The 17,378-nt window shown below is 35.8% G+C and overlaps 3 protein-coding genes across 8 annotated transcripts in view; 1 reads left to right on the top strand and 2 right to left on the bottom strand.

Annotated features, from left to right (window-relative positions):
- The first annotated feature begins 101 nt into the window (after nt 1-101).
- LOC119069992 lies at nt 102-1,477 on the top strand. Its single transcript, XM_037174236.1, has 2 exons — nt 102-1,278; nt 1,343-1,477. Exons 1-2 carry the CDS (start codon nt 232-234, stop codon nt 1,418-1,420), a joined length of 1,125 nt encoding a protein of 374 aa, XP_037030131.1. The 5' UTR covers nt 102-231; the 3' UTR covers nt 1,421-1,477.
- A 136-nt stretch (nt 1,478-1,613) lies between these two features.
- LOC119069994 (2-haloalkanoic acid dehalogenase-like) lies at nt 1,614-2,667 on the bottom strand. Of its 2 annotated transcripts, none has more exons than XM_037174239.1 (2): nt 2,465-2,667; nt 1,614-2,366 (listed from the first exon to the last, which is right to left on the bottom strand). In XM_037174239.1, exons 1-2 carry the CDS (start codon nt 2,515-2,517, stop codon nt 1,658-1,660), a joined length of 762 nt encoding a protein of 253 aa, XP_037030134.1. In that variant the 5' UTR covers nt 2,518-2,667; the 3' UTR covers nt 1,614-1,657. The 2 variants fall into 2 exon arrangements, with proteins under 2 accessions (XP_037030134.1, XP_037030133.1); XM_037174238.1 differs by having other exon boundaries at nt 2,431-2,662.
- Nucleotides 2,668-5,292: 2,625 nt separating this feature from the next.
- Nucleotides 5,293-17,378, bottom strand: part of LOC119069991 — a 78,801-nt gene continuing 66,715 nt past the window's right edge. For 4 of the 5 annotated variants that reach the window (XM_037174231.1, XM_037174235.1, XM_037174233.1 and 1 more), the window contains 3 exons: nt 14,063-14,191; nt 10,118-10,423; nt 5,293-10,055 (listed from right to left, as the gene is read on the bottom strand). In XM_037174231.1, the coding sequence (XP_037030126.1) occupies nt 5,844-10,055; nt 10,118-10,423; nt 14,063-14,191 (4,647 nt within the window). In that variant the 3' untranslated portion in view covers nt 5,293-5,843. The remainder of the gene's footprint in view (nt 10,056-10,117; nt 10,424-14,062; nt 14,192-17,378) is intronic. The other variant, XM_037174232.1, reaches the window with a different exon arrangement.

Raw genomic sequence — 17,378 nt, 5'->3', positions numbered from 1 at the left:
GGTTTTTTATTTAAACGTTTAAAAGCAGAGAGTTGCCAGCCGTCACCTTAGCATCTATCTGTTTAAAAATCTCTGAAAATTGTCATTTCTCTGTTTTCATTGCTCTGCCGTTCTTTTCGAGCGCTCACCATATTTTTCACTGGTAAACAAAAGAATTTTCGTATTTTGTTTTCCTCTCGGAATCGGAATCTGGCATAAAAATTGTTAAATTCGAAATAAATAAACAAGAAAATGATTGTCAATTACGACAAGAGTTTTAAAGTTGGAGACATACAGATAAACGATGATTACGCAATGGTTCGCTGCAAAATACCAAACTACAAGGACATCCGACGTTATGTACAAATCGGAGAGTCAATTACAACGAAAGACCATTTTGACCTGGATTTTAAAGGTTGTCGATCGAAGTGGAAAATGATTTTTTATCCAAATGGTCAATATGACTTTGGAAATCCCAGTAACGACTGCCGCTTGTATTTAATGTTAACGTCATGCGAAAAGACTGTATTGAAAATGAACATCCAAGCATATATGACTAAAAAATCGTTGCGATCGCAGACTGATATTACAGTGTCATCTAATGCAAGTGAATCTGTGTTTGTGGCAAGTGACAAGTTGCGAAATTGGGCCGGACCCTTAATTCTGTCACAAAACAACGAAATCAACAAAGAAAGCGAAATGTTATTCATCCGATGCACATTCCGACTACTTTCATACGATAACAAACGAGGTTTAAATGAAGCAGGTTCCACATTCACTATCAGTCCGTTGAAAAAATCACGCTCTATGTCGCCGGCCGTTGTGAAGGATAAAATCGTTGGCAAACACGACTGTTCACCAATGGAAGTTGATTTTCAGAGTTCATCGAACCAAACCACCACCAAGCCAACTTCTTCCACGGAAATTAGTGTTGAGTTTCTCAGTCCACCAAACCCATTCGAATCAAAATCTCCAATTTTGTGCAATCGATTGATGCAGCCGCTTCGGCCACCACGCGAAAATCCTGCTGAAAGTTTTGTTAACTGTCAACGAGGCAATTTCAAGCATAGGCGACCATCCTCGCGAACGATTATTTTTGATCCAAATGAACGAGAAAAGGCTAGACAGTGGCTGAATCCGAATGACAATGTGAGGAAATCAAAATCTCCTTTGACCCCATCAAAGAACAGCGAATGCTTAAAGACTTCTGACATTAATGTTGCCAAAAAAGCGGATCCGGAAATGGCACAGTCTGGCACAGAAGAGAGATCTGAAACGAGTACGTCGGACTCGGATATGGTTTGAACATCCGTTGCGTTAAATTAAGAAACTTTTTTGATCGAAAAATGGTACTAAATTACAGTTGCCTGGTGATGACGAGTCGAACGATCAACGTACACTTCGGGAAAAAATCCATCATTTTGAAAATAGTTTTAAGTGATGCGGGACTACTATCCTTCAAGTTTTTGTATTAAATAAAATTTTGATTTATCTTTGACGAATCATGCTTTTATTTAAGGGCAGCTGCTGTTAAACTAGCGTGGTCAAACCCTAGTTAATCGACACTCATGGCTCATTCCCGATACTAAGGCCTGACCTGTTACACGAAATTGGCAAAAAATCCTTTTGGCGAGTAGTCAATTTGGTTTATTGTTTGTGTCACAAACTTGATGTAAACTTAAGACGAGCCGAAACGTTTCGTTAACTGAATTAAATCCGGAAATTGCATATCAGCCATTGTATTCAGCTGATCCTCCGGTACATTTTTTCGATTGATCCAAATCGATTCAAATCCATAAGTTTTGGCGCCAATAACGTCCCAGCTATTGCCTGATACGAACAGAATTTCGGACTTGGAAACACGTAATTTGCTTTCGGCTAAAGCGTATACACTTGGGTGTGGTTTAAACACTTTTACGTCATCAACGCTAATTTCATTGGCAGGACTAATGAAATCACCTAATCCATTCGATTTGGATACTTCTCTTAACATGTGAGGAGTTCCGTTCGACAATATTGCCAGTTGGTAATTCTTCTTGAGTACCGTTAACGACTCCTTTACATCGGGAAAGAGACGGAGATGTAGCCAACCATTCATCAGATTGTCTAGCTGGGACTGTGTCGACGAAATATTCAATTTGGCCAAAGAAAATTTTAATGCGTCCCGAGTCACCACCCAAAAGTCTTGATATGAATCAGCCATTGGATTTTTCATTAGTGATCTCAACCATGTATAATCTAATTGCTTGGCTCTCCATAAGTTTATCAGCTCTGTCGGAAGTTTAAGGTCTGTTGAACTGATTACATTTTGAGTATTTTCCAGTAAATCATCAACGTCGATTAGTGTTCCATATGAATCGAATAAGATGACCTTATACTGGGAGCACCTGAAATTAAATTCAATTTCAAGAACGCAACGGTTTTTTATAAATTGTCAGTGGAATTGTATACGTCATATTCTCTGGAAGACAACAAAACAACGTACAGATGAAGCAAACGAATGTTGTCGCCTTCGAGGAAGAACGAAATACACTGCATAGATTTCGTTTCAACATTATGACTTGAACTTTTTGGCTTTTCGTCAGACCGAATGATAACAAAAAATTAATCTAATTTTGGCTGATTAAGCGCAATCAAGTCAACACTGCGACAGTTTTTTTTACTATTATATGCGAAACGATTCGACGTTGTAACTTATATAGATGCTTCGTACGAATGCATGTACTTGGTTATCAAAGTAGAGTGGGTCGTCATTTAAATAAATATCAATGGAGTTATATGTGGTGTAGTTGCCTTCGAAGTAAACATGCTCTGACTAACATTAATGTGGTTTAAAAACCGTACACCTAACGTTACAAAGTAAAACCATCATCGCTCCTCAAAAATTTCAACTTTTCACAGGTTTGTGTGAAATTGTGTCTGAATGGGAAATTTCATTTAAAATGTGGGACATGTAAGCTTTTAGAAATCTCTTAAAAAATACACGGGTGATTACTTCTTTGTGATCACTTCTTTAAGGATTTAAAAAATACAAGAAATATGTATTAGTCTCGGTGTTAGTCAAAGAGTCTACTCCCTAAAATATCGTTTAGTTTATTTACCTAGTCTTTGATAGTGTTCTCCACGTCACTCAATTTGAAATTACCAAAGAAGGCTTCCCAATGATCGGTGCCAATCACTAAAAATCAGGACTCTCTAAAATTCGACTTTGAAATTTCAGGAGATTTCCCTACGATTTTCAGAAGATTTCTGATTGTCGGCGATTTCAAGGTGCAATTCAATGTACATTAATTGAACATGCGGATGTATGTACTTTGGATATTTTTGGATATTACCAATCACCACTGAACAATGTTCCACAATTTTTTTTTTCAATTGACAAGCGAACCGTTTGGTGTAGCCGAATCCATGGATGCAAGGGAAAGTGGTGGAGACACATTGAAGTTCAGAAATTACGATTTTCAGAAGGTGGGGAATCGTGCGAAATACATTTTCAAATATAATTGGTCATTTGGCCACCGCCTGCTACAAATCACAAAAATAGTTATTTACATAACAAGTTATAAAAAGTTGAAAAGTAGAGTTTTCGTCTGAATTTTGTTGATCCGAGGCGAGGCCGCTGTCAATAAACACACGAAAACGATACTTTGGATTCTTCCTAACTAGTGTTGAAATATCGCGACTTTGTCGCTTATTTCCCACGTCGTTCAGGAAAAACGTTGTTCCTAACTTATGCTAAAAGGCTTTTTTTAGTGAATTTGATTCCAGCACTCGCCTCCGGATAGAGCTGGAAACCACTCATTCGCTAAAAAAGCATTTTAGCATGTGTTAGGAAAATAACTATCATATGATTTCAAAACCTAAACCAAATTTCTTGTTTTCCCTAGGTGTGTAATAAGCCACTTTCGAACCTTGGGAAAACAAAAGCATGTAAAAAGAATTTTCGAAATCGTGTGTTTACAAGAGAAATGTTTATATTTATTAGCTTACCGAGTGAGGAAAAAAAGTTGGAAATTTTTTCTTGGGTACAAGACACTTAAGAAAGTGAAATTTCCTCTTTATTTCGAGGTCAACGTTTTTCCAAACAAAGGCTCCCAAAGTTTCAGCTGAGATGAAAAAATTTCAATTTACGGTGGAAGAAATATAAGAAGTTACATTTTCAACGTTATAATGTCGTAACGTTGGTAATGCATGTGGAGTGGAATAAATAGAGTCGATTTCGATTGGATTCCAAAATTTTCTCGACTATATACTCGCCTATATAGATATTTCCACCACTTAAAGGTAAACGAGGTAAACCATGAAGTAGCATTTTACACGAATAATGATCATGATTTGGCGTGTTTTCGTATCATAAAACGTGTAATAGTTATTTCTACAACTGCGCTGCTTCAATAGTTCATTTTTCGCAGCTTGTTGCAGAAATCGTTGTATGCAACACGTTGCGAAAGTGGTAGTTCTTGTCACACGATGTGTTTATCAAACGAGCGAAGCGATCTAGTGACAAAAACTACCACTTTTCGCAACTAGTTACATAAATACCTGTTATGCAATCGAGCTGCAAAGTTCACATACTTTGCATCTAGTTGCCTACCACGTTTTATGCCACAAAGGCATCTTATTTATTTACCTATGCCTAAAAAAGCATTCATCATCGAGTTGTATACAACGTTTTTCGCAATAAAGGCAAAGGAAAGTCCTACTTTGCGTCACTTGTTGCGAAAAATAATATGCAATTCTCGATAATAGGCACTGGGTGACGTAGAGACTTATTGTAACGTCGAAAATGATCAGATTATATCAAAAGGGATAAAAAATGGAGTAAGAAAAAAAAACAAAATTTTTTTAACTGAAATGAAAGAAAAATGTTTTTATTAGATCATCTGTTTTTCTCTTTTTAAAAAATCATTATAAAATGTATATAATATAGCTTCAATATATATATAAAAAAGGGGGATATAAGTATATAGGTTCTATATATAGATTCTATACAAGAGATTCGTAGTTGTATAAGACTCATAATACTAGAAAAATATAATGAAAGTAAGTTTTGTTCATGTAAATGTCAAAAAAAAATATTTATTCTCCCCCCATTCCCGCAGTACCACCCGGAAATATCAAAAACATATTTCCTCAAGCATTAAAAAAATGTATCACAAAATTCAGCAATTTTTCTTCTTCTTTTTATTTTATCATTTTAATAAAGAAAGCGGTTAATGATAGAAATGCATTTTAAATACTTTTTACTTACCATTCTTGCACACTAACCAGTTCGCATGCAGACAAAGATTATTATTTTTTGTTTATTGATAAATCTCGGCATTTTGTCTGCATGTGTACGGTAGAGGTTAATTGATTAAATATAGAAAAGAAATGGAATTTTGTAAGACAAAATATTTATAAAAAAAATTCGCTTAAGTGTGTACCTTACCGTTATTTTAGAGTAAATTTTAACATTTATTTTTCATATAAATCGTTTCGTTGTCTAAACACTAAAAACTTTTCGTAATCCTAGAGATCTTACTAAAAATTTGCACTTTATGTTTGTTTATAATTCAACCATTTGAATTCAAATTAATTTTTCGTTTTTTTTCTGCGTCTAAATTCATCTTTTTATTTATTTATAAAACTTTCGGACCAATAAAATTATTCATTTCCACGCAACACAAAGTCATCGATGTACGGACCTCTGCACAAATTGCAATAAAAATAAATTTATTTTGCAATTTGTCTAGAATCCAAAAACCGTTTCTTAATCTGCTCGGAAATGAATAATTTCGTCTCCAAAAATGAAATTATTTTGCTTTTCGATCTTAAAACAATAAATTATCTTAGTTCCCTAAATCAAAAAACTGTCGGCGGTTTCATCGAGGCTGAAATCGTGACATATAAAATTCACAGTCTGAACAATACATGGCTGGTGAAATTACATGCTTCTTACGGCAAAGGTTACAACAGACGGCTTTCGCTGACGCTTTAACAATGGCATTGTTATTGTACACCCTTGTCGGAATTGCCGTCACATTCAATGTCGGCTGTTGGAGCATTTGTTGATCGATAGCGGCAGTACCATTATTGTTGGGCGAATGGGCGGATTGATTCGTTAGTGGTCCACAGTCGGAACCGCTTTTGGTGCCCGGCTCGAAGCTGACTTTCTTCGTATTGGCCGGTTTTGTTATCGGAGCGGAGAAGTATTGTGACTGTTGCGACTGAAATGTGGGCGATTGTTTGATGTTGGCTGGTTGATTGGGCAAGTTACTCATATCTGTTGGATATCCATGAGGCATCGGTACCCGTTGATATGGTGACATGTACAAGCTGTTCTGCTGTTGTAATTTATTCAGCACCGCCTGATCATGACTATTGTATCCGTTTACATACGGTGGCTGCTGCTGCTGTTGTTGTTGTTGTTGTTGTTGTTGCGGAATGTAATTCATCGGAAGAGGAGGCTTTTGATAGACATTCGGTTGGAGAGCCGACTGTTGTGATTGTTGTTGCTGCTGCGGCATGATTCGATTCATTGGCTGCAGGTTTTGCTGCTGAACATAATACTGAACGTTGTTTTGTGGAGCTGGTTGGTAATTTGATTGCTGCAGTTGAGTATCATCGAATTGCATCCTGGGTGCCTCATTCAAAATTGTCCTTCGGATATCGTGTGTTTGATAATTTGGCATATCTTGGCCAATTTGTGCGGGTAGAGTCGTAGCAACGTTTGGAATGACTTGTCTCTGTTGTTGACCATTCATGATAGGCATATCTGACGAAACGCTTTGCATTCTAGACAAGTCTGTGACATAAACTTGCTGTGATCTTGCCATATGTTCACCGAAACCAACTGGCGACGGATTCGTTTGCTGATACATCATTTGCTTCTGTTGCTGATCGTTCATGTTTCCGTTTTGTGGGTAACCAAAACCGACTCGTTGGTCTTGCTGAATAATTTGTTTCTGCAATTCCATTTGTCGTTGCGGGTCGACTTTACCCTTGGTCGTGTCGTTTTGCGATCCATTTTGCATAGCATTCAGAATACCATTCTGCGTTCCATTGACACCATTCCTCATCGCTGGCTCATTTTGTAATCTCATTATGTTCTGCTGATGCGACGATGACTGAACGAATGACGATTTATCGCAGTCACCATTGTAGTTGGCTGTTCGCAACACTCGCTCCAATATTGGATTCGGGATGAAATCGTCGTCCTCTTGATTGTCTGCGGTAGCGACTAATATCACTTGATCACAAAATGAAACGCTCTTCTTTTTCGTTCGTTGTTTGTTCGCCTGCGAATTGTTTAGCGTCTGTTGCACCATTGTGTTCAACATTTCAACCTCGCGGATTTCCTCTGCTATTTGACTCTGATTGATATCGAATCTCGTCTTTGGTAAGGTCAAATAGGATGATTGCTTCATTTTGTTGCTCATCGGAGCGCAGTCAACTTCATCGATTGATCCATCTGTGGAATTCGATCGTGACAGCGAGTCCGGTAAACCGTTCATACCAGTACGAATTTGCGGTTTGCTCAGCAGTTCTTGCGATGAGCCTGATCGCAGTAATGGCGGTTGATTGGGTGGAACGTCTCCGGGCAATTTTATTTGCTCAAAACGAGATGCTAAGTCACGTACGCTGTTGATATTGTTGTTCATCGAAGCATTGGTTGCATTCATTTTTTGTTGCTCGTTTTTCTTCAAAGTCGACTGTTTCGTTTGCATTTCTTTTAGCCAACTCTCCGAGGTTTTTATTTCGTTGATTTGTTGTTGATTCTGTTTCTGCATCTGTTGCTGTTTGCTCTGTTCGTTCATTCTCATTTTGAGAATCTGTTGACGTTGTTGCAATTGCACCAGAATACTAGTCGTTCCCTCGATCGGTTCCGACATGTTTTTAGCTTCGTTGTTGTCGTTCAATGATTCAACTTCCATGTTAGGCGGTGGAGGTGGAAAGTCTTCGCTCGCTTGTCTTGAATGGATCGCCGACACCGGTGGGCTGGGATATGGTGGAAGTTCCAGATTCGATCCGAAGTGACAGTCTACTTCATCGACACTTCCGTCGTAGTCACCGTTTTGTTGTTGATATGGTTGGAATTTGAGCTGCTGTGTATCGGCTGGCCGCAGTGGTGACTGTTCTTGATGCACTACAGCACAAGTTATAATTGTTTGACAAGAATCTTCACTCATGCTCGTATTGGAGCTCATGTTCGATATGACCGAAGCGTTTGCTTGGTGGAACGGTGTAATCTTTACATTGTCTTGTTCAATCTGCTTCTGATGATGGATCTGAAGCTGTTGCTGTGACAACGTACTGTTCGTGCGAATCGGTGGCGGTGGCGGTATTACCTTAACATTAGTCAATTGTCTTCCACTGCCATGGAAACTCTTACGCATGAGTTTGCTGCGTTCCAAATTTGGATTCGTACTTGAAATTGTCTGGTACTCGAAGTGACCTTCGCTTAGATATCCACTCATAGCATTGGAATTGTTTATTCCGAGTGAACTGTCATCCACCGAAGCAACTTGCACGATAGCTTCCTTTTGAGGCTCAACATCATTAGCTTCTGTTAGGTCAGGCATTGAACGATTTTTACGTTTCATCAAGCCACCCATCAACAGTTTTCGTCGCACTTTATGTTGTTTCTTTCCCGATTTGTCTTTGTCTTTCTTCTCCTCTTTATCCTCTTTATGTTTCTTCAGTGTGTCCTTAGCATTCGCCAGTAGCGGTTCTGCAATCGAAAATTCTCGCGAAATCTTATTCCGATCTTCGCTTCGGCTTCGTTTGTCCTCCTTATTTTTTCTTCCGAATAGACTTCTACTTTCCCGCTCCGGTTTCGGTTTTTCAAACTCGATGACACTCTCGCTCTCCATCAATTTCAACGGCGACTTTCCTTTCTTCGGCAATGTCGCATAGATTTCGATCGATTTCGTATTGGATTTTGTGTTTTTATCGTTGATGGGATTTTGTCTCAATTGTCTCACACTACTGTTGCTACCTTCGCGTGAATGATTGTACTGCTGATCCTTGATAATTTCGCCACCCTTCTCGACTAAAATTCTACGATGCAAGCTTCTTGCTCGCATGACACATGTGTTATGTTTCATTCTAGCGAATGTCATTGTGTGGGGATTGCTGTACGGAGCTTCCATGGCTGCACGAGCTTTGCCGGCAGCAGCATTACACAGAACCAGCGCCGTTTCAAGATCATGTACGTCTTCTGTTATCTTGGATTTTTCCAAAAACTGATCGGCTTCCATGCACAGTCGTTCACAGTCACCGGATAGTACCACTACCGACTCGGGTATCTTGGCCAACTGAGAATTGTGCTGTTTTGGAGGATAAGAATCGGTCGACGATAGTGAATAGCTATCATAGCCGGCATCGTAAATGTGACCGTTTCTTGTCGGGCTCGGCGGATGACTACCGCTCCCACTGCTTCCATTTCGCTTTCCAACAAGATAAAGATATGGGTTCTCCAATGTTGTCGACGATGATGAACTTGCACTATTTCTATCACCGCTCCAGTTACCAGAATCACGTCGTCGAGGTTGATTTAAGTGTTCAGGAATTGATAGGCCGTCCTGATGTACCGTTGCCGATTCAGCACTCAGACTTCGATGCAAATTTAGTGGCTGCTTTCGGGCGATTTGTGATTGATGGTTTATGTATCCATCTTTGGCTGGATCGCCGTTCAGGCTATTGTTATTGCTACCATTGTTGTTACTATTATTTAGATAGGGGAAGATGTTCTCTTGATAAGAATTTAAGTTTTGATAGGGGGCATTTGTCAGTGACTTTCGTCGGACATATTCGTCCATATCATCGTTCGGGAAGATTTTGTTTTGAATGACGCTAAGATTTTGATAGTCACACGGTGTACGATTCGGTGTCGGTGTTATCGCTCGACGGGTCGAACCAATTGGTGGTTTTTCCGGGCTGGGAGTGATTGCACGTCTTGTTATCATTTCCGATTGAATAGCAGGTTGTTGTTGTTGATTGCTTTGCGGTTGAGGGGTGGCGTACAGCAATAGTAATGGTTGATAACGTCCTCTGCTGCACTTGTCCACAACGGATTCCCAATTAGGGCCAACCTAATCAACATAAAAAAAATTAATTTCCTGAATCGAATGAAGGCAAACAATGAAAAACAAACCTCCTTTACGTTGGCATCATCAAAGTACACCCAAACCTTCAGTTTGGTGTGAAAGAAAAACGTTGTGTAATGTTTCCCGTAGTAAGAAACAATTCCAACCAATTCGTGTTCAACGGATTGAGCCCATCTCGAATCGTTGACGTGATGAAACACATCACATAAACGTAAAGATGTGCCGATAGCTTTCAGTACTGCATGCACTTGGTCTGCAGCAGGACGCTCAGAATCCCATACAATACCAATGGACACCACATCGGGACGATTGAGCAAAGCACGACATATGCCAATTTTAGCACCGCAGGCATTCTGTAATTAATTTTAATTTAGAAAAAAATATTTTTTTTGCCTTTGCAATTCGAAAAAAATTAATTCTACTGAGTGTTTCTCGTCGCTTATTGACTAATGTCTTTTATTCACAGTACACTACCTACATTTTTTCCCGTACACAAGTTACATTCCAATCTATTCTTGTTTTTCGTTCGAATAGTTTCATCATAATGTAAATCGTAAATGCATTGATTGAATTCTGTGGTTTGTGATTCAAATTAATTCAATTTTGTTTTATTCGTGTGTCAATATTATGGTCAATAGACGAATGGTTCGATACCGCCTGTTGGCGGGATCGTATTCGTTAACTGATTACCAGAAAAAAAAAACTCTTTTCACTACTTACTTCTATCAATCAAGAAATTTTACTGTCGTTCTATACACTGAATCAAGGTTCTACTGTAAAATCTAATCCTACACAATCAAACATTAGCCTCTTATCAAAGAAAATATATTTAACCAGTTTGTGTTGCGCTTTTTATCACAACAAGCCTGCAATGTTACCGATTTCTTTCCTAACTTTCACTACTGTAAGAGACTAATTTTACAAGATAGAACTATTAGCCCTGTGAAACGTAAAAACAAAAATTTGTTAAATAATTTGACCTCAAAATACTCTTGTTTCCTACAATTATACATTTGAGTCGATTATTTTTTCAGGTACGAAAAAACCAACAACGTTGAAGGAAACTTTATTCTATGACAGGAAGAGAGCCTAAGTGCATGTCTTTTCTTGATAAGACCACTGTCTTATTGTTAAAAAAAGTCCTATTACGAAGTAATACGAAAAACATTTGTTTCTCGTCAATTACACGCGAATGAAATTTAGAAATAACGTTTCTATCGAAAGACCTTTCGTGAAAGACAAGTTGAAAATTTGACTCGCCTGGCACGAGAGGCCTTCCAATAAAAACTTTATCTTCAAATTACAGTCTCCAATTGGCAAAACTGGCTTTATTGTGACACCATTTTTTTTGTCTAACGGCAAAGAAATAAACAAGGACTGAATACCACATAGGCTATCGGTCTATGGAATTTCCTTATAAAATCTGTTTTTTTGAGGAATTTTCTGATATTAATAGTTCAAAGTTACAATAAGTCACACACATTCATCAAATTAACCTTGTGTTCGGTTTCCATGCATGTTGTTTCTAAATTTGAAATCGTGTTAACGTGCTATGGATCAAGTTTAATGGTTTATAAATACTGGCAAGAAGGTTTTGATCTCAATCAAACGGAAAAAGTCAAAATAATCTCCATATCACATATTATAATGGGTTTACTTGTTGAATTCTTTTGATTGAATTTTTTCCTCTCTATCATTCTGTTCCAAAGAAATATTTTAGCAGAAAATATGCTTCAAGGTTGACATGATCAATGAATATTTTAATAAATTTATTTAGCTAATTTCTGTGTTGAATTGATTTTCGTTCGTGTATTGTATGGAACACACATTGGTCAATTTTTATAACAACACAAAAATAATATTTCATTAGCATAAATCTAAGTGTGTGACTATAGAGAAGAAGAAAAAATGTTTAAATCACAGAATTTATGATTTTTTTTTCTTCATTCTTCATTCATACAAATCTTAGTCGAATGAATAATTTTGAAAATATAATAAAAATGGTAATATTTGCTGTGCTAATATTATTTCTGAGTTAATTCGTGAGTCTTCTTTAACTTTATCATCAAATGATATTTGTTAAATCGTGTCCACTGATGGAACCGAATAAATTATTAATCAGGTGAATACACGTTGCTATTGTCGCCGTTTTATTTAAAAATAAAAATTCATTAGAGTTTTGTAACCAGTGACGATGGTCATATATTAAAGCATTAGCAAAATGCCTTTGTATTATCAAAAAAAGCGCATATCAGAGTGCATATCACTAAGAGCTACTGGACGGTAAAGCAGGTCGCGTGGTTCCTATTTTAATTCTTCATTCAATTCCGCGAAGATGATTCACCGAAAAAAGAAAATTGTCCGATAAATAATTAGCCAAACAACTTTCTGCTGGTCTTTTTTACGATGCACGAAAAAAAAAAGTTTCTGTTTTAAGAGAAATTTTTTCGACCTTTAAATTATATTGCAGTTTTTGACTACACAGCAAATAATATGTACATAAAATTGTGCCTTTTAAACGTGACGCAAATGAAATTGTATATATACGCACCACGTCAATGATTGGTGATTTAAATATGCTCGAAGTCAATATAAATGAAGCGAAATAAATCTCAACAACATATTCAATGGACAACATTCAATACGTATGTGAATATATACATAAAAAGAGCCATCATCGATTATCATTAAATTATTCGCATAAAAGTAGGTTTGTAAGCCTCACACCAAATTTAGGTTACAGTCCATGATGAAACGATCACAAAGTACACGAGAAGTGTATAACGATGTTTTCTCACTGTATATATGCGACAGATCAACGTCGAATACGAAAAGCGGTGATCATATTGAGAAAAAAATTTGCTTGATCGATTCGGAAATATTAAACGAAATTTTGACGAAATAAATGGAATGTTTCAATTGAATGGATGTAATACTTGTGCAGATTTCGCGGGGATACCACAGACCCACATGACTAGTAATTACTCGTAGGTCGTCTGCTATCGACAACGCCGACAAAAAACAGCGATGAGTTCAACATACAGTTGTTTTAGCAAAACGAATAGCAAAACTAAAGAAGTAAAAGATTTGGCATCAACTCAACAGATAGGTGAATTAAAAGTTGAACAAAGGAAGTAACAGATTCAATCGAGTCGATACGCTTTACGAAAGGTTAAAGGAACATTAATATTAGGAAATGCCGCGCATTAAATTTGAAAAATGTTTTCCAGTGCTGTTTCCCTCGGTTCATACGTGTCTATTATTCCAATTATAATTTTATGTAACTTTCACTTCAGTTGTTATTGAGCGTTCGAGATATTATATTGAGCAGAAATATATTCAAAACGCACATTACACAAGCTCTGCGATATTATATCCATGTAATATTCGGTTTTTTTTTTGTAAATGAATTTCTGTTCAGCATTTTAATAATGTAGATATAGGCATGTAAACTACGCTAATAAATCGTGTGCAAAAATATTGTAATGTTGGAATATAACACAACGGTTGTAGAAAATTTGTTTCTTTTTTTTCGGTTAGAGGTCATTAAAGTGTAATATTTTTCGAGATTTAAAATTAAAAAAAAAAATTGTAAGAAATTAATATTCTCTGGTTGAACCATACGACGACAACGCCTCTTGTACAAATGTTCAACATTATGTTTAACATCAATCACACAAAGTGTGACAAGACTATCTTAACGAATATATCAATTTAACCGTAAGAGACTTGGTTGATATTGCTGTGTAATTTCATGCGTATGTATATACAGCTTGATATTGTATATGCAATGCATTTACCTTATAAACCGCAAATAGAAAAAAATATGAATGAATGAGAATGATGTAATAGTTCATTGATCACACCTTTGAATTTAATTGAAATTTAATTATTTTTTTTTGTTAAATTGCATTAGTCCGCGGCGTATGGTTTTCACTCGACGTTATTGAAATGATATTGAAAAGATATCAAATTATATTATCAAAACTTACCGGACAGTCTCTAATGTCGCCCATATTACCGGCGCTTCGTAATAATTGACCAAATGTGAGCTGCTGATGGTTCTGTGTTGAGATGATATTTTGTGATGTTAATGCTGATGCTGACACATAATGTACCATCTGAAATGTGAAAAATTTATTTAATTTATTTAATGAAATATCATTAAAAAGAAGCAACGAGAAATAATTGTAGTAATTAGGCAGCCAATGGTAGAAGGCGAAGAAGATGATGATGATGATATTAAATGACAACCTTTTTTGTTTGGTGCGTATAACAATATCTATGGCTTGGATTTATTCTATCAATTTTAATATGTTTCTCACGATATTTGACAGCAATTTGAGTTATAGCCCATTGTGTAATAGCTTTAGGTTGTTGTGGTTTTTCGTTAGATTACTCGACATTTTTCTGGTCATTTTGGTTGTCCAGAAAAATAACGAATTAATTAAATCCCTGTGTCGTGATGTCCGGCTATCAGTATAGGTTTCACTTTATAAAGTTTTTTTATTGCTAGAGTGGACGAAAAAACCACAACAATCTGTGATTACCAATGCATGTTAAAAACAATGAAGTAAAAGATTTTCGATTTTGTATATGCCGTGATGCGCTTGCTATTCGTAAAATGAGCTCTGATGCTCTTTCATCGTATGTTAATGTTGTAAGTCAATCATAAAATGTCTTTAATTTGGCAACATCTGCAATTGTGTGATGGTCACAGTCTTAGCCAATGCAACAACTTCTCGTTGTTTTCTATACATGTGCACATTTCGCCTGCCGAAAATTTTAATTATTCGCTCAAGATTTAATTATTTTAATTATTTAAATTGTTTCAAATTCGAAAACAATAGAATTAAAAAATTTTCGTCATAATTAAACGAACAGAAAAAAAATATTTTTTTTCTCCGTCTGACTTTGGGTGGAACCATTCAAGAAATAAGAATCGTGTAATGAGTCATTGAAATAAAACGAAATGAAATAGCAAATAATAACAATTGTAAACGAATAAGCGCTTTACAATTAAATTTCGATCAACTGAACAGCGCGTTAACATTACACATTGTTTGGCACATAAAGTAGTTTTGATTTAATGCTTTATTACTGGCCATTTACATGGCTTGCCATTCTAACAGAATTAGAATGTCTTTAACCTTTGAAAATTGTATTATTGTTTCTTTTGTTGTGTGAAAACTGTTCTTAGATCAGAGCATAAAGCCATAGAAACACTGTGTGTATGGTGGTTATGTGTGTGGTCGTTTCTAGATCACAAATCTATTAGTTCCAATTCACAGTTGAAGGAAAATATAATTTTTTGTTTTTAATTTTTATTTTGTTGTTACATATGGACACAATGTATTGTGTAATGGACAGAATTTACTGTATGATGCTTGGATAAACATTAATTACTTAATTATATTGTTCGGAAACTAACACAAAGAATCGTTCCAATTAGGGACTGACCTCAGCCGATCTGAGAGACTGACCTCTTGACGTGTAGGAGTGAAATTGGTCTGATCAATTCGAGCGTACATTTATGGTAACTAAATATCCGGAATGGAATTTACAACGAAACATGGCCGGTAAAATATTAGAATTCGTAAAATTGTAGAGTTTCAAAAGAGGATACTGGAAGGGAAATATTTTTATGAATTATTGATGAAGCCATTAGACTGAAGTTTCTACGTTGAAGTTCACATTGGCCAGGTTCCGAAGTCCATGCAGAGTCAGGGGCCTCGTAATATAAAAACTTCTATTAATTTAAAGGGTCACACTATATACAATCGCAGCAACAACAATTTTGTCCTTCATATTTTTGAAATTTTACATTTCCTATAATCAATTCAAATTAACAGTTTGTCTGTTTGTCTTTTCCATTTTATCTGAATTGTGAAAAAAAAGTTGTTGACAAAGCACTCCCGGAATCACAAACATTGAAGCAAACAAATTACGTTTTCTATTTTCGTTATTGTTTCGTTTTTTTCATCTTTCAAAAATTTGTTTTCCGTATAATCTTTTCATCAAATAAAAACAAACGTAAACAATGGACGACAATAACCTCTCCTAAACGACATAACAGTACGATCTTTCATCTTCGAGATAATCTTCATAAAAATCATATAATAACCACAAAAACGAAAGATATCAACAATGTGACGAACCTTTTTTTCTTTCTTTCTTCGGAGACTCATTTTGCCGTCAACGTAATTTTCTGTCTGTTTGGAGTCAAAAATTTTAATTCTAATTTTACGATGATATCAAAAACGCGCGCTTATTAAAATTTTCGTGAATGTTACGAACAAAATTTCGGTTCGCTTGTATATTGAAATGTGTGAGGCGATGAACTTTGTTTATGATAAAATTAAAAAGTTTAAGAACTTAAATAGATAGAGAAAATGAATAATCTAAACCTTTAACTTGTCATTTATTTTTCGCCTTTATCTCCATCTAACAATAGCGCAACGTAGAAAATGATAGAGAAAAACAGTTTTTTTATCATTAAATATTTACTTTTCTCCACAAACAATCATAATGAGCATCCATAAATCTCGTACAATTAGAATAATACCCATAAGCACCACATCGAATCAATTTTGTAACAGACAATCAAATTAAATTAATTTTGAATACTTGCAATGTAAACAAACTTATTGAAACCCATCATACGGATAATCAGTGATAAATTATGTAATTTTCGAGTTAGTTAAAGGCATCTCGTATTTATTATATTGATACATTCCAGTCATGTCAAAAATTATTCAAATTATAAACATTAGATGAACTTTACTCGCTTGTGTGTATGTATATTACAGGAACCTGCCTGCATGTATAAACATAATATTTTGTTTAAATATTTTAATGAAAAATGAGAAATTTAATCAAATCTGATGGATCATTTTTATTGAAGAGTTTGATATTTCAAACAAGTTGAATAAAGAAAGAAAAAAACTTGAATGTCTTCATAATAAAGAGGCAGATGAAGACCGAGTGTTGCTGGTCTTTAAATATTTATCCATATACCAATATGTAATTAGTTTTGGTAAAATGTTCAACTATGAAGTGAAGGAATATTTTCGGTAAGTTTTCCAAACTTTCAGCCATCAAATACCTTGAACTACATCGTTTCTGAATCGATCAAACGGTTGTACGCACTTTATAGAAAAAGATTTAATTAAACTTCGTAGAAACAAAAAAAAACATTTATTAATTTGTACAGACCATTGCGCTAACGCGAACTCATTAAACAAATTGTTTACAACAAAACGACAGGTTATTTGATTCAACATTTTCAATGATCGTGTACATCAACAA

This window comes from Bradysia coprophila (genome assembly GCF_014529535.1).
Source record: "Bradysia coprophila strain Holo2 chromosome X unlocalized genomic scaffold, BU_Bcop_v1 contig_44, whole genome shotgun sequence".
NCBI classification, from domain to species: domain Eukaryota; kingdom Metazoa; phylum Arthropoda; class Insecta; order Diptera; family Sciaridae; genus Bradysia; species Bradysia coprophila.
The sequence above is the reverse complement of the archived record's forward strand: the minus strand, read 5'-3'. Positions and strand labels throughout refer to the sequence as shown.

Coding starts and splice junctions, on each gene's coding strand:
- LOC119069992 (XM_037174236.1), top strand. CDS start 232: ATGATTGTCAATTACGACAAGAGTTTTAAAGTTGGAGACATACAGATA. Junction 1,279..1,342: donor GTACGTCGGACTCGGATATG/GTTTGAACATCC, acceptor ACTAAATTACAG/TTGCCTGGTGATGACGAGTC.
- LOC119069994 (XM_037174238.1), bottom strand. CDS start 2,534: ATGTTGAAACGAAATCTATGCAGTGTATTTCGTTCTTCCTCGAAGGCG. Junction 2,367..2,430: donor TGTCTTCCAGAGAATATGAC/GTATACAATTCC, acceptor ATTTAATTTCAG/GTGCTCCCAGTATAAGGTCA.